Here is a 14,941-nt window from a genome sequence, read left to right as displayed (position 1 = left end):
TATCACTCTCATTTCTCGAACGATGAGAGAGCTAGAGATTTCATTCTCTCAATCGAAGAGTGAACATATGATTTTATATATTATTATGTAGCGATAAAAAATATAAATTTTTGTCATCATTAAAAAGATTATATATTTTTCATGCTACAAAATTACAATTATAAGTATTTTTTGTATAATTTTAGGATAAATTTCATTATTTTTAGAAGAGTAAAAGGATAAAAAAAATATAACGTGCCTGTCTCTCGAGCATATAATTAATCCGAGAGGTTTCGAGAGGTCTGCAAATGTAGTAACTTAAATTAAGATATAATTTACCTTAAGATGCGTATTTCGCGGACAAAGCTGCGTCTGCGTTTGTCCGTTGCTATAATGCACCGACATTTGCGAGCATCTCGATGGCGTTCTTTCGAGGGTGTTGCACTTTGTGTTGAGAGTTTCGGTGCTGGGGTAGGAGACCGAGATTTTGATCTTCTCCCGCTTGACAGAGCTACGGCTGCTCGAGTCCGGGCTTCTCGAATTGCCGTTGTTACTGTCGTTGTGGACGCTACCGCGGCCACGGTGTATTCGTAAGGTCAGTCTTTGTTCGTCGAACCTGCATAAGAATAAGAATCGCGTCGAGTTCCTACGTAGACGTTCTATTATATCTGCCAGCGGCATAATAAAAGCTTCCACGTAAAAAGACTTCTCCTCTTGGGGAAGAAGAAATTTAATGACGGAAGCTAAATGAGATGACTGAGAAGAGAACAAAGTGCGGAAAAAATATAATTGAATGTAGAAAAATGTATTTGCTGCCCTTTGTTAAGGCAAAAATCACGAGGGAGAATAACTTTTTTTATCCCGTAATATACAATGTTAAATATTTATATTTATATTGTAACAGAATAATTATGGAGAATAATTAAATGGGAAAAAATTATTAATGATAAAGTAATCAAAGTATATTCTCGAAAAGCGTAAGACATAAATAAATAAATGATAGAAATCGATTAAGAGATTATAAAAAAAAAAGAAAATAAACTGCGCATCGATCGTGTATTTTGGAGAAATTGCCGCGGAAATTTACCTGCTGCCAAACACTTTCGAGGCCTTCGTTGTCCGAAAACCTTGATTAATGGCCCTCGTCGTGGAAACGGCGGCGTTGTAGATCCGCCAATAAAAAAACAGCATCACTAGCATCGGTATATAGAAAGAGCCTAGGGCGCTGCAAACACAATGCGATCGCGGTTTTCCGGTAATTATGTTTCCCAGAATAATCATGATTTCCGGAACAATGGAGCACCTTTGCACATGACAGTTTGACTACCGTGACTATTAATTCAACCACTGGTTGATCGAGAGATACGAACGGGGTGATAGCTACTCAAAATCGGCGGCATCTGAGTGATTTATTGACTTATTGATCGGCAACGAAGGCGGTGCATATGCCATTTTGATTGATGTATGTGTAATATGATAACAATGTGGAATTAGAAATTATCACGAGTGATTTACAATTTGTGCGAGATTTTTCAAATTAGCGATACGAATGATATTTCGGTGACTTTTTTGTATTAGAATGAACGTTCCTTATATATACAAAATTGATATCATTATGTATATATTGTGAGCCTTCGAAATTATAAATCTTTTTAATTATCAATTTTTCAATCAGCTTGGAAGTGGAGCCAAAATATTAAAGAAATATATTCTTTCAATAAATTGAAAATTCCTGTGGAATATCGATTTATTACATTTAAATATACAAATTAATTACACAGTACAATTTCGTATTATGTCTTATTCTTGCAATGCTTGTCAAAATAAATTATTTTTTTATTTTAGGTTTGAATTAAATATACAAAAAATTAATTAGCTAATTTGTTTTTTATTTATGATTTAATATGAGTAGAATGCGTTATGATAAAAAAGAGAAAATCTATTACGTCAAAGAAAGGCAATTCTCAGCACGTTTTGTCAATCTATTTCATCGATAACAATAAGTGTTGATGTGTGGAAAAGCAATTTCCTGACGTATAGCACAAGAAAGAAAATATATCTCGCTCTCCTATCTGACATAATCTGATCTGCAATGAAGGGCCAAGAGTTTCCTCTTAGGAAACATACCTGTAAACGACGTAACCGGCGTCGTTGGTCAGCTCGCAGATCCATGGACACGGCTTCACCGGTATAAATATAGTGGTGGTGTTGGACGGGCTGTATAGAGGAACAACCGTCATGTTGTACGTAGGATGCGACTGCAAAAATAAAGGAAGCGATTAAACGCGCGTGGAAAAAAACGATCCCCCGAACGAGAAAACTAGGATCGAACAATGATGGAAAATCTCCCCGAAGCGACGGATTAGCCGCGGCAGTTACGTACCCGTTTGTCCTTCCAGCCCACTAGAGGCGGAAAGCAGATGACGAAGCTCAAAATCCAAACGGTGCCCACCAGCAGCCTCGCCCGCTTCGTTGACATAAGCTGGATTTATGGAAATGAAAAAGAGAGATTAGCTATTAACGTGAAGATACGCGTCACGATAAGTGAAGAGATTATGCGCTTATCGACTCGAACACACACGTGCAAATTCTCGATAATTTATTTAAATAATATTACTATTAAAAATATATTTGCTATCGCAAGTCGCTATCCTTGCGCTTCTTTTGATTTTTAATTCTGCTATATTTCAGGTTTTATTACATTGTATTTTTACATTGTCCAATTGCGACAAAATATTTGTAGAGAACCGCTTCTGTTATTTTATCGTATGACAATCTTTCGAAAAATATAACAGCTTAATGCATATAATCGGCTTCAAAATCAGATATTGCAAACAAAATATCTCGAACAGTAAACATAGTAACACGGTAAAAATTTGGAATAGAATTATAAATGGAAAAATCTAAATCTCTCGTCTATAAAAAAAACTTTCGTTCAACTCGATTGCGTATCTCTTGTCGTCGAAAGTGCTCGGGATTACGCGGAATATTTTCGACGAAATCGTAATCGTTTCGCTACGCATAAGTGTGTCGAGCTGGACGAATAAATCAATTGTCGTGTAATACGTGGCAGATCGCTCTCTCTCTCTCTCTCTCTCTCTCTCTCTCTCTCTCTCTCTGGGATAATCGTTTTCACGAATGTCGAGTGGTACTTGCCTGAGGATAACTGACTGGCCTGGTCACAGCCAAGTACCTATCCAAGCTGATGGCGCATAAATTCAATATCGACGCCGTGCACATCCAAACGTCGACCGCCAGCCACACGGAACACCAGAGATCTCCGTATATCCAAACCTTTTGAGAAGAATGTTTACGGGAAATATATTCAAATCAATATGACGAAGAGAGGTTTTCCGCCGTATTGAGCTTTCAAAACGCAAGTACGGATTACGATATCTTATCCTTATCTCGAATGATCGAATTCAAAGGTACTTTTATTTGACCGTTTAATTCATTTCGTTCAAGCTATTCAATGTAAAAATATAAAAAATGCAATAAATTCGGAATTGAAAGTAGAAACGACTATCGATATATTTTTGTTTAGAAATGACGAAGCGGCGTAAGATAGGTATATTATGCGTGTCATTAACACCGATAATGCGTAACATGTTATATGCAAAACGTAGCCGACAGATAAGACGCAGAGCTAGCAGCTGTCAAAGATCGGATCGATTCTCATTTAGGTCGACGATGTAACAATGTAACCACAATGATTCACAATGTAACCGCGTACAATGGAATCCCATGTACCATGCAGCATGCGTGATGCACGCACAACGCATTTGCATAATGATGAGTAATACAACATGTGGCTCTCTATGGGGTGGCAACCACCTGTTCAAAGTGAGCTTTGGCTCGAGGGGTGTTAAACGTGCTACCGATATTGGAATTCAGTAATTAACCTTCATTATTTACGATCCGAGGTTCACTATTGCTATGAATATACGGTCACTGACAATTGCAACTAAAATCGATTCACTTTTATTCGACGATTATTTTAACTTTATTGACCATTTGTTTTCTTTTCTATTATATTCTCTGTCACGACTTGAATGAATAATTAAAAGAGATTTCCAAAAATTCTGATTTGCGAGAATAATTTTACGACTACAGACAATTATGCAGTTATTAAAGAAGAATTTTTGTCACTTCATTCTTTATGTATATATATAGAAATGAAACTTATTCGTGAATTATTCGATATCAAAAACTTGTGTAAATGCAATAACATTTATGTCCCTTTATATCAAAGAAATCTGTTTAAATTTCTTGCTAAATAAAACTTTGAATAGCATGCGTTATTAGCAATTAGAATTTCATTTCATTATAGAACTCTATTAATTGCTTGTTATTGTTTACGCAATTACAAATGCACGAATACATACATATGTATGCTGCGGTATAACGCAACCATGCCGTTTTTATTTTTATTCTTAGATTGGTTGAATTACATTTCTGTAAAATTGGTTTTTTTAAATTAAAAAAAAATATTAGAGTCCTGGATTCCCAAAGAGTTCTAAAATTAAAAAAAAATATTAGAGTCCTGCTTCCCAAAGAGTTCTAAAATTTTTAATCAATTTTAAAAAGAGTTCTGTCATTTAAAAAGCAACGCAAAAAATATCATTTAAAAAACCTAACTTTAGGAAGCTTCCCATTATGTAAAAATTGCATTTTTCTCCAGAGTTCTGAGAAGATTTCAAATAGTTCTACAATTTTATATAGATTTCCAAAATAGTTCTTGTTCAAAGTACTCCAAAAATTAATTTTGAAAAATGAATATCGGTCTCTGTTTTGTCGAAACAAAAAAAAAACATTTAATTATATCTAAAATTGACTGATAACTCCAAAACTCTTCGGGAGGTATCTAGAATTTTAATAATTTTTTTAAATTTAAAATAAATAGGGCAACTTCACAGACGTTTGAATGATGCGTTTTAATTAAAGCTAATTTTATCACATAATCAGCAGGCAATACTTATACAGATAGATTTTATCGATATATTCGAGGAATATTAATTGAACGATATCCCGAGATATCTAATTTCAGGAAAATACCAATCGATATTCCTATTCGTTTTATCGCAAATACTTTGACCGAAACGATCGCTTCGCCACTTTATGAATATTCTAATAAATTTACATGTATTATCACATTAAGTTATCCTTCTGTTAAAATATGCAGATATCGAGTGCTCTCCACACCGTCTGTACGTCTTTGCGTTGAAGACGGTTCGTTATTGCTTCTTTCTTTCGTGAACTTTGGCGCTGAGAATGCTTTATGCCGCGCCACTCGACCGATTCCTTTTCCGGAAGAGAAGGACCTTTCGGAGCAGAAAGAGTCGTATCGTGATAAATGAGCGAAGAAAACGAAAGGAAGAGAAACTAACTCGCACTATATCGTGTAAATTCCAGCTCCTAAATGGAGCATCTGGTTTTCGCTCGATCTAAGAGAGACTCATGTCGCTTTTCGCTTTCATACATCCGTGCGTTGTCATTCACCGATCCATTTCTGTCAAATACTTGCATGCATACACACATACACGCATATCGCGAGTATCGCGGGAATTCAGATTGAAAGGACCAAAGGGAAAAGCCGGCAAACTGTTGCGCCCTCCTTGTGAATCTCAGTTAAACCGGCACATCTCATTCGACAGCGATTCCGGGATAAAGTGGATAATCGTATTTTTTCGTGACTTTTTCCAATCGCGTTAGAAAACGACGAGGCTGAAAGGGAAGCCGAAGAAGGCTGAAGGGGATGATGCTGCGAACTGTTGAGAGACACGCGTTTAAAATTCTATAATAATATCATATATCGTGAAAGGAAAACGAGTACATGTTTTGCGATTATCGATTTCTTTAAAAAACTAAAAAAAAAGGGACTTGGAAATACTATTTTATTACTGTGAATAATTTTCATTTAACTCATTTTTTATAATTTTTTTTTGTACAGGAAAAGACATCTTGAAACTGTGAGAAAAATAGAGTGTGTGAGCAATATTTTAGAAAAATTGATTTGTGTCATCTAAGACTGTGTCTTTTGTGTAGTAATGTTGAACAGATAAAAGACCCAAGGAAGCATTACTGCAACGATTTATAGGATCGGAGAATACATTTTATGCGATTGTCATTAGGGCACTACAAAGGCTTTCAAAACAGAGAAAGAGGAACATAATGTCTAAAAATTCGAAATAAAATGCACATTTGTAAAATTGTTTTTAAAATAAAATTTCAAAATTTAAATTTGCATTAACTTCAAATCGGAAAAGTTGTACTCATATACATTCATATGTACTCATATATATTGTACATACATTCATATATATATATATTCTTTTCGTGAATCAGAATAATAATACTCTTTATGAACAATGTTTACTCTGATATTGTAAAATACAACTCATGTGTTACATGTGGATACATTGTGAAGTAGAAAATTCTCTCTGTTCAAACGGCGAGAACACGTAAATTTTGTTGAAAACTGTACGCTAACGAACAATCAATGGATAGAATTTCGCTGGTGATCAACTCGTTGTTATCCCGACACGTCGTAATGCCATCGCGACTGATGCCATTGTACGTACACAGTCGTCGTACGCAAAGTGAACTATTGATCGCGACAAAGTGACTATTGTCGATAAAAGATGCAACTTTGACGGGACAATGCAAAACGCAAAATGCCATTTATAAAACGGTACCTTAATAAAATACGATATTTGATGGCAGATATATTTGTGGCATGATAAAGGGATTTTTATCGAAACAGTTTTTTTTATCGTTCTTTCTCGTTTTTACAACAACGACATTTATTTGCATCGTAACCTTTTATTGCGAAGACTGTATTCCGTATCAACTTTTCAGTATCTATTCAGTATCGTGAAAATTGATGAAATGCGTAGTAAAAGAAGGAAAGGGCTTACCTTGAAGACCTCCCAGGTTGCGCTGAATGGCAAGACGGCGACGCCGACCATCAGATCGGCGACTGCCAGACTGACGATGAACATATTCGTCACGTTCCTCAGCTTGCTGGTGCAGTAGACGGCCAGTATGACCAGGACATTACCTACCACCACCATGACATTGACGATCGCCAAAACGATTAGAGTAACCACGTTCCACAGGCTTGACCACTCGACGCCGTCGTACAAAGCAGCGCATGCGGTAGCGTTCAGCTCTCGCATTTTAATTAACTCTCGCGGTCCTCGGGTGCGCCCATGCGATCTTGTCGAAGGACTCCGGAGGATTTCGTGTACTTCGGCAACGAAGACGGGAGATGTGAATCAGGAGGAACGTGCCGGACTTGAATCGCCATAATCGGGAAATCAAATCAATTCTCTTCCATCGGATGTACAATCGGCACTTATCGACACTTTGTAAACTTTGCAGTTTTCACTGAACACTATATAGTCTTCGTGTATGATCGTCATGGACAATGAAGACTTTGCGACTTTCGATCGATTCACTCGACGAGTCGCGGGACTAGAACTTGAAGAAGCTCGCAGTTTACCGTAGTCCTTGGACACAACCGCGCTTTCTTCGTGTATTAATCTATATTGACTAGTTACGTTTGATCTCCATTAATTGTGTTTCAATTAATTTACACCTTAGGAATTTATACCTACGCAATTTTACATTACGCGATGTTTTCTCGTGGATATTAATCGTTTATTTTAGAACAGAATTATTTTTCGAATCATTTTTCTTTTTTTCGAATTATTTCAAAGTCACCCACGCTGGATTATCGAATATGACAATCGGATTTGTCAAACGAGACGCACTCGCTTTCACACCATCGACGTAATGTTGCTTATTATTAGTTTTCTTGTTTCCGACACATTTTTATTTATCGGAGATTATATTTGTGACTTTCGTTGAACACAACCGTTAATTGAAGATCAATCCTCTGTACAAATTTCCGTCGATATTTCCACAATTACGGTCGGATGAGCTCGTTAATACGCACGCCGGATACGTTCGCTGATACACTTGATTATACATTGTACAATCCGGCATTTTAGTTTCGCGGTCGCGAACACGATCGCGGAACGTTGTTTCGGATAATCGATAACCATTAGTCTCTCTCTTTCTCTCTCTCTACTCTCTCGTTTGCAATGCACCTTGGATAAGGTACGTCTAACGTTACGCGACCTTTAAACGACGAGGAATGTTTTAGACAGCGTTGACAGTATCGAATTAAGCGGACTGCGATCTAGTTTGTTTGTCGAATGTCTGCGGCTCACTCGTCTTCGTGTTCCATCGGTTGCGAATTGCCATCGCGATCTACGAGACACACATTGCATCTCTCGAATTTCATCAACCTGAATTCGATCAGTGGATCATCATATAGAAGTTTGCTTCCTCAAGCGTACTCTCTTCCTTTCTAACAGGAGCACCTTTCATTCAAAGAATCCCAATGGAATTTCCTCTCGATATCTCTCCTCGATAACGTTGATTATTCCATCCTCGTCCCCCGAATTCTTCCTACGCGCGATTCTCTTCTCCGTCGCGATTATATCTAAAATTATCGATCGAATGAAAGAACGCGAGATTCTATAAACGATACTTCAATGCTATCTTGCGCGGAAATGTGGTTCCCACTGGCGTAACACGTACCAAGGGGTGATTCTCGGCAGAAACCGTACGATAGGGCGATTGCCCTATTATCGTCCGCGTCAACGTCGTGGAACCCGGCATTGTCACACGAGCCACGTGTCGCAGTCCATTAGCGTTTTTTCTAAAAGAAGAAACGGCGAAATACAACAGGAGGGAATTGTATCTAGAATAAATCTCGGCGACGCGACGCGTTGATATCGTACGTGTCGCGATCAAATTGTCTGCTTTCTTTTCTCTCCTTCTCTATCTCTCTTTCTCTCAACAGTTCTGCAACCTCTTCTCCGGAGACCGCTTTAGCTTCGCTATATATCGCTTCGACTGCACTTTTCGTTTCCGCCACATACCCACTTAACGTAACCCTTCCTCCTTCTGCGGCTTTACCCTCTCGTGACAGAAGGTACTTCTTCTCCTACTTCTGACGAAATCGAATCCAACGGAAGTCTTCCGACGTTCGTTCCGCTCGAAAGATTGACGTTTCCCACCAAGAATTGAAAACAGCGTCGTCGCTTCTATTAAGCGCAGACGTTGACTGTCGTTCTCTTCTTGAATTTTGCCGGCGTCGAAACGACCGGTTGAGTGCTTTTCTGCTCTCACCAACTTCCAAGATTCTCGATAAGAGGCGGCTTGGTCCTTCCAGGAAGCTGTGGGCGAATTACCTTCTTGATACAAATCGATGCAGATTTCTTAAAACCCTAGTTGCACATCGACACTTTTTCTCTCAAGTAGATATAAATATATATGTATATAATTAAATTTCAGAAGAGCACATAACAGAAACATATAAAAAGAGTAAAATTTTTCTAAAGGGACTTTTTTATTCGCTTTCAGGACTTGCGCGCTTCCCTCTTTTTCTCTCACTATAAGTAATTATAACAAAAGTTTTCCGACTCTATGATTCTAACGGATCGCTCGCCAAAGAAAATGTCTTTAAATGTCAAATAAATTCCCAGCTGTGTTTACTTAAGGACATACGATTTTCTCTTATCGGAGTCTTTGCGGATGAGAAGGAACGTTTTGGACTTTCACATTTGAACGCACACGACGATCGAACGATTCGCGCGGACAAATTACGGCCGTGTGATTGCTACGTGACTGCCACGAGTGAAAAATTATTTTTCTCTTAAATTTCCTTCTTCTCCCGACGTTGAACGGAGCAGCAATTTCTGCTGCTGCTCGCTTCGCGAGCAGGAAGAGAGAGAGCGCGCGGCTTTTCTCGCACAACCCGACGACGAATATATTTCATATTATATTCTTCGCTGAATGAAAATCTCTATTCCGCGACCGTCTTTTTTTTGTCGTGAGAATCTCGGGACGTATAAACGGCGGCTCGTTACGCTCTCGGACGTAAAAATCAAATTACTCTCGTCGTTTAATATTTGATAATCTCGCAGAGATGAGAGAAGAAGAGGGTTTAAATTATTTCTTCTCTCGTGTGTCACGCACGCTTCAAATTAAATTCTCGATTCGCTTTTTCATTCGTACTTTGCTCAATCTTCGCGTGAAGATTCTTGTCTTCGTGAGCTTTCGCGATTTTTTGTTCAATTTCTTCTGACAATCACTGACTAATCACGACGCGTCGGGACGGATACGAGATGAAGGCGCGAGTCAGGATTCTGCCATTTATTATTGACGTTCCTACTTTTGAATCATATCGATGAGCGAAGAAACGGCCGAATTTATACGCGTGTTGTCTTTAACAAACGGATCCGCGTTCGCATCTGCCACGAAATCCCGATTTAGGACGCTCTGCGCGCGCGCGCGCTCGTCCCTCAGGATTACGCCTCCTGGTGCAATGAATTTGCTGTTACGCGGCCGACCGGAAATTGCAATCTACCCCTGCAATCTCTTCCAGCCTTTTCGCAAGCTTTCACCCAAGCTGACGTTACGCGCGCAAAATGGTGACCGAAAGGGTGCCTTTTCGGGCGGCTTTTCGGAAATGTGATCACGTTCCACTGCGAATGGCGAGAGAGAGAGAGAGAGAGAGAGAGAGAGAGAGAGAGAGAGAGAGAGAGAGCCGAGTTTTTTTTTTCGACGCGATTTCTCCGGCCGTCGTTTGTCGATACCGTCAGAAATGCAGGTAGATCAATCTCGTCGACTGACTTCTCACGCGCCTCTTTGTTTCGACAATTCGCTGTTTATTTTTTTTTCCAGACGCGTGTAGGCGTTTTATTCACTCCCTGAAACTGGCGATATCGAATCGTATCTTCTATGGTTTTCGCGAAAGAGAAATCGACGAAAAAGTGTTATTTCTCTTTCCGACGATCGCTTACTATCCCCCAAAAAAAGTAGATACGAAACTTGGAATCGTTCGTTCGGGCTCCAATTCCCTTCACGCTATCCTCCTTGTTCCGCTTCAACAATCTTCACAAACGATTCGTCTCCTACTTATCGAGCGCGATGCTAGATTTAGCTGTGAATAGCTTTCCTCCGTTCGACAACGTTTCTCCTTAACTCTTTCGTTTCCTCTGCCCGTCGATCTCCGGCGGATTATATATTTCCTCGGAATCGAAGAAAACGCCGGACTAGGATAGCACATCGAATGGATGACTCGCTCTCATTCGCACTTTGTAATTCAAGTTTGTGGAAGCAGTCGTTCGAATATTTAATTCAGCCAGTCTGTATTCTCGATCGGATATTCTAAGCTAATCCCGCTATGTCAATCGCTTGAAAGTCTGCGTTCTCCTTCTTCTCTCCACCGCTGAGACTTTTTCTTCTATCTCTTTTTTTTTGTCTTCCTTAGGATATCGATTAAGAGGTTCAATAAACTGCCAATTATAATATAATATTTTCTTTGCTCTTTTTGCGAGGAAGAGAAAGATAAAACACTAAGTCACGTGAATTTTCAATTATCCCTCTTCGCAGTTTGCTCGGCAAGTTTGGTCTCAAAGGTTTTCTTTAATTACATCTCGTTTGCGCCGGCGATCTGATATGCCGAATGAATTTTCAACAATCCCTTCGGGTTTAGTCGCGATCTATTCTTCAAGTTGCAAAACGCCGGATGAATCTTCGATGAAATCATCGTTATAGTCGCTCTTCCGTCTTGGAAGCCCGGCTGTTACATCTGTCCTTGACAAGGATTTTAATATCACCGCGATGACGTTTAATCCTCGCTTTAGGAGCGTTTGTAAAAAAAACCGCCTTTAATTAAATAATTTAGCGTTCACTCTAGTTTTTAATAATTTAATTTCGTCGAAGCACTTTCAACAGATTTATGCGCTTCTCGATTTACGCGCCGAAAAATTAGGCGTTCTCCTTTCAGAAATTCGAAGAATATAAATAATCACGTCCGAGAAGATCGTGTTAATTATCGCCCAGCTTTCGGTTTTGAGCGGCCGAATTTTTTTGACAATTCCAACGTTAATTACACTATGTAAATTTTCACAAAAAGAAAAAAAAACACCAAACGAAAATCTCGCTTTAATCTCGCCCCTTATATTTCTTCGATGCGTTTAAACCTCAATCGACTTCTCTGTTCGAGTATCCTTTTCACATTTAGACTTCCAATCGACCCTCTCACCTCGGTTCTTTCTTTTTTAATTACCCTCTCCCCTTCGTTCAATTTTCTTCCCTCTCAATTCAAACGTTTAAAATGCTCTTCCCCTTTGCCTCCTTTTCTGATATTTCCTCTCGATCGCTCGCACTTTTTAATTGTTAACCCTCTTCAATTATTATCCCACTATAGGTGGATATAAAGAGCCGCAAATGTTCGCGAATCTTTCCGATCTCATTCGAAAGCCACCGAGTGGCTTTACAACGATATGACGACGGCGGCGATCCCTTTCCGCCGATGCAGCGAAATAATTTTAAGCCTGGCCCAACTATATTGGACGACCCGAGTGCCACTCAAACTTTCCAATAGCCGCGAATTCTCTTTCTTCTAGGCTTCGACAAGCCTCCAAGTAGTGCTTCTCCGCGCGACACGATCAAAGTTATCGTACATCTCAACCGAATAGCGCGAACATCTCGCGAAATCTTTCCGAGGGACTCGCTAACTTTCAGGAACAGCGACCGCCTGTCGATGATGCGAGAGACAGATAGAGAGAAAGAGAGAGAGAACACTGCAAGGTAATCGAGAACGTGTTGTCAAACGTGATTAGACGCGAATCGAAGCACACCGGGTAAATTCGACGAACATTTCCCCGAAGGTTCATGTTCTGTTCGCGTTGCTTTCGTGATCGTTAACCGACAATGCAGTTCCGAGTTTGGCATTTTGCCGGCTCCGGGAAGAGAATTCTCGCCGTCATTTATATGCAAGCAATGCGTTCTACGATATGGCGCTAACAAATGCAAGGGAAACAACGATTCGATTTCTGCGACGCACGCCTTTCGCGAAAATGAGATTAGCTTCGCCTTAATTACTCTTTAGTGGTCTTCAAAGAATACGGATAACATTCAGATCGCGATTAACGTTTACAGTATTATAATATGAATAGTATACTTACACGACAAAGTACAGCAACAACGATCTAATCGAGTGATGTCACAAATTACGACGGCAATGTCTCGCACGAGACATGAGAATCTTCGTGAGAAGTCTAACTTGATCAGTCTTAACAATTTTCGCGCGTCGAGCCTCTGAAAATCGGATTCTAGGAGTAAAAATCACAGCCAGTGTAGTGAAATTACGCTCATCGATCGTCTCTACGATCGCGATCAGTCTCGTGTGCTCTCGTATGTACATGTGTATGTGTGTATGTGTATGTGTGCTCCTCTTTCCATAGATACCACTGGATGCGCTAAGTTATCTTCCGGCATCTGGCGCACTGTCTGTATCTAAGCAATCTGAAGAGCGTTGCTTTCTTGATGCGCTTCGATCGCATTATTTCGCTCGATCGGTCCTGGTGCTACCACGGCTGCTTTAGGAGACCCTCTCGAAGTAACGCGCGTAATGCATCCCACGGGCTTCCCGATGATTTATTCCGCCCTCGCGTTCATTCCATTCTCCAATGGCAGCGTCTGCAAACGAAAGCATGAGAAAAATCTCGTTGTTACCATAGCAAGGATTGACCGTCGACTTGTCGAAGATTGCAATCGACGAGGCAGTTCAAGCCCGAAGTAAAACGATAACGAGATTGCACTTGCAAGAAAATATTCAGTTGTTACTCAATTGCGTACGTTTTCTCGGCAGGAGAGGGTACATTTGACGGAATAAATTTTATCACGAAAGAAACAAAAATAAAATTTTTCTCTTTCTGCGAGCCTTAAACTAATAAAGTAATATTAAAAAAAAATATTATGGTAAAAGTAAAATTTTTCTCTGTTCATGAGACTTAATTTTTCAGAAAATTGTCTTTAAAATTGACTTTAAATTGATTGAAAAATTGATAATATTTTTTCTCCGTTTAAACTCGAATATATTAGTTTTGCTTTTTTACATACGCAAATATAAGATGAAAACTACTAACCTAATTATTAAATTAATAAACTATAAATTTTAAAAAATTTTAATTACTAAATTTAATTATTAAATTACTCAAACATATATATTAATTCTGCTGATTATTTTTATTTTCCTATGACTATCATTATTTTGCAATAAAAAAATCGTCTAAATTCTAGCCTAATTATGCGATCTTCGAATCTATTGTAATTTCAAACAAATTTGATAGTTCCATGCTGCTACAAAACAGATCAGATATACAAGAAGTGTGTGCAAAATCGATAGAGGATTCGGTTCAAAGTCTGGATGGAACTGAATGTAGATGAATGGCCAATTCCGGGCGAGCAAAAAGGAAAACTGATGGACAACAACTACCATTCAAATACGAAATATACACGGATCTTGAAAACGAAGGTCATCGGTCTATTATTATTGTTTAGTACCATTATGTATGCGGCTTTTTCTCCAAAATTACTTGCGTGTGATTTAACTTTTCTCAATAATTTGATTTCGAAACCGTATGTGTATTAGGATATGATGCATATGATGCAAAATTTTCATATTTTGTCAATAACGAATGCTCGTAATCGTATATTTATGTGACATAAATTTCTTGCAATTTTAGTTTCTCGCATATAATTGCCATGTCAATCTTTTTGACTTTATCCATATTTAATCTCACGTACAAAAGCGAATATAAATATTTTTATACGTATATTTATATATACATTTCTACATTTAAATATTTCAAGATTTAATCGTATTTCCAATGCTAATTTTGTTTGAGTCTAATAAAATAAAATTCATCTTATATCGTGTTATATAAGATAATTTGTAATTTGTCCTTGTATGTCTTCATCTTATTTGTAAGTAGGTTACAGAAGATCCTCTTTTTTCTTCATTCTTTTTTTAATTGCAATTGAATGCATCTCAACAGCACCTGGTGCATCCAAGTGAAACATCCGCTCGATA

The 14,941-nt window shown here is 38.6% G+C and overlaps 1 protein-coding gene across 10 annotated transcripts in view; it reads right to left on the bottom strand.

Annotated features, from left to right (window-relative positions):
- Window positions 1-14,941, bottom strand: part of Oamb (Octopamine receptor in mushroom bodies) — a 140,406-nt gene that overhangs the window by 4,632 nt on the left and 120,833 nt on the right. For 7 of the 10 annotated variants that reach the window (XM_083055068.1, XM_083055148.1, XM_083055237.1 and 4 more), the window contains 7 exons: window positions 13,032-13,545; window positions 6,897-8,710; window positions 3,136-3,273; window positions 2,363-2,461; window positions 2,107-2,237; window positions 1,067-1,204; window positions 319-595 (listed from right to left, as the gene is read on the bottom strand). In XM_083055068.1, coding sequence (XP_082911194.1) covers window positions 319-595; window positions 1,067-1,204; window positions 2,107-2,237; window positions 2,363-2,461; window positions 3,136-3,273; window positions 6,897-7,157 — 1,044 coding nt within the window. In that variant the 5' untranslated portion in view covers window positions 7,158-8,710; window positions 13,032-13,545. The remainder of the gene's footprint in view (window positions 1-318; window positions 596-1,066; window positions 1,205-2,106; window positions 2,238-2,362; window positions 2,462-3,135; window positions 3,274-6,896; window positions 8,711-13,031; window positions 13,546-14,941) is intronic. The other 3 variants (XM_083055392.1, XM_083055711.1, XM_083055773.1) reach the window with 3 other exon arrangements.

The sequence above is a fragment of the Prenolepis imparis genome, unplaced genomic scaffold (genome assembly GCF_030444845.1).
Source record: "Prenolepis imparis isolate NDT839.2.m4 unplaced genomic scaffold, iyPreImpa1.0 SCAF_1, whole genome shotgun sequence".
In the NCBI taxonomy this organism is placed as follows: Eukaryota; Metazoa; Arthropoda; class Insecta; order Hymenoptera; family Formicidae; genus Prenolepis; species Prenolepis imparis.
Note: the sequence above shows the minus strand (reverse complement) of the source record. Positions and strands in the feature narration are given on the sequence as shown.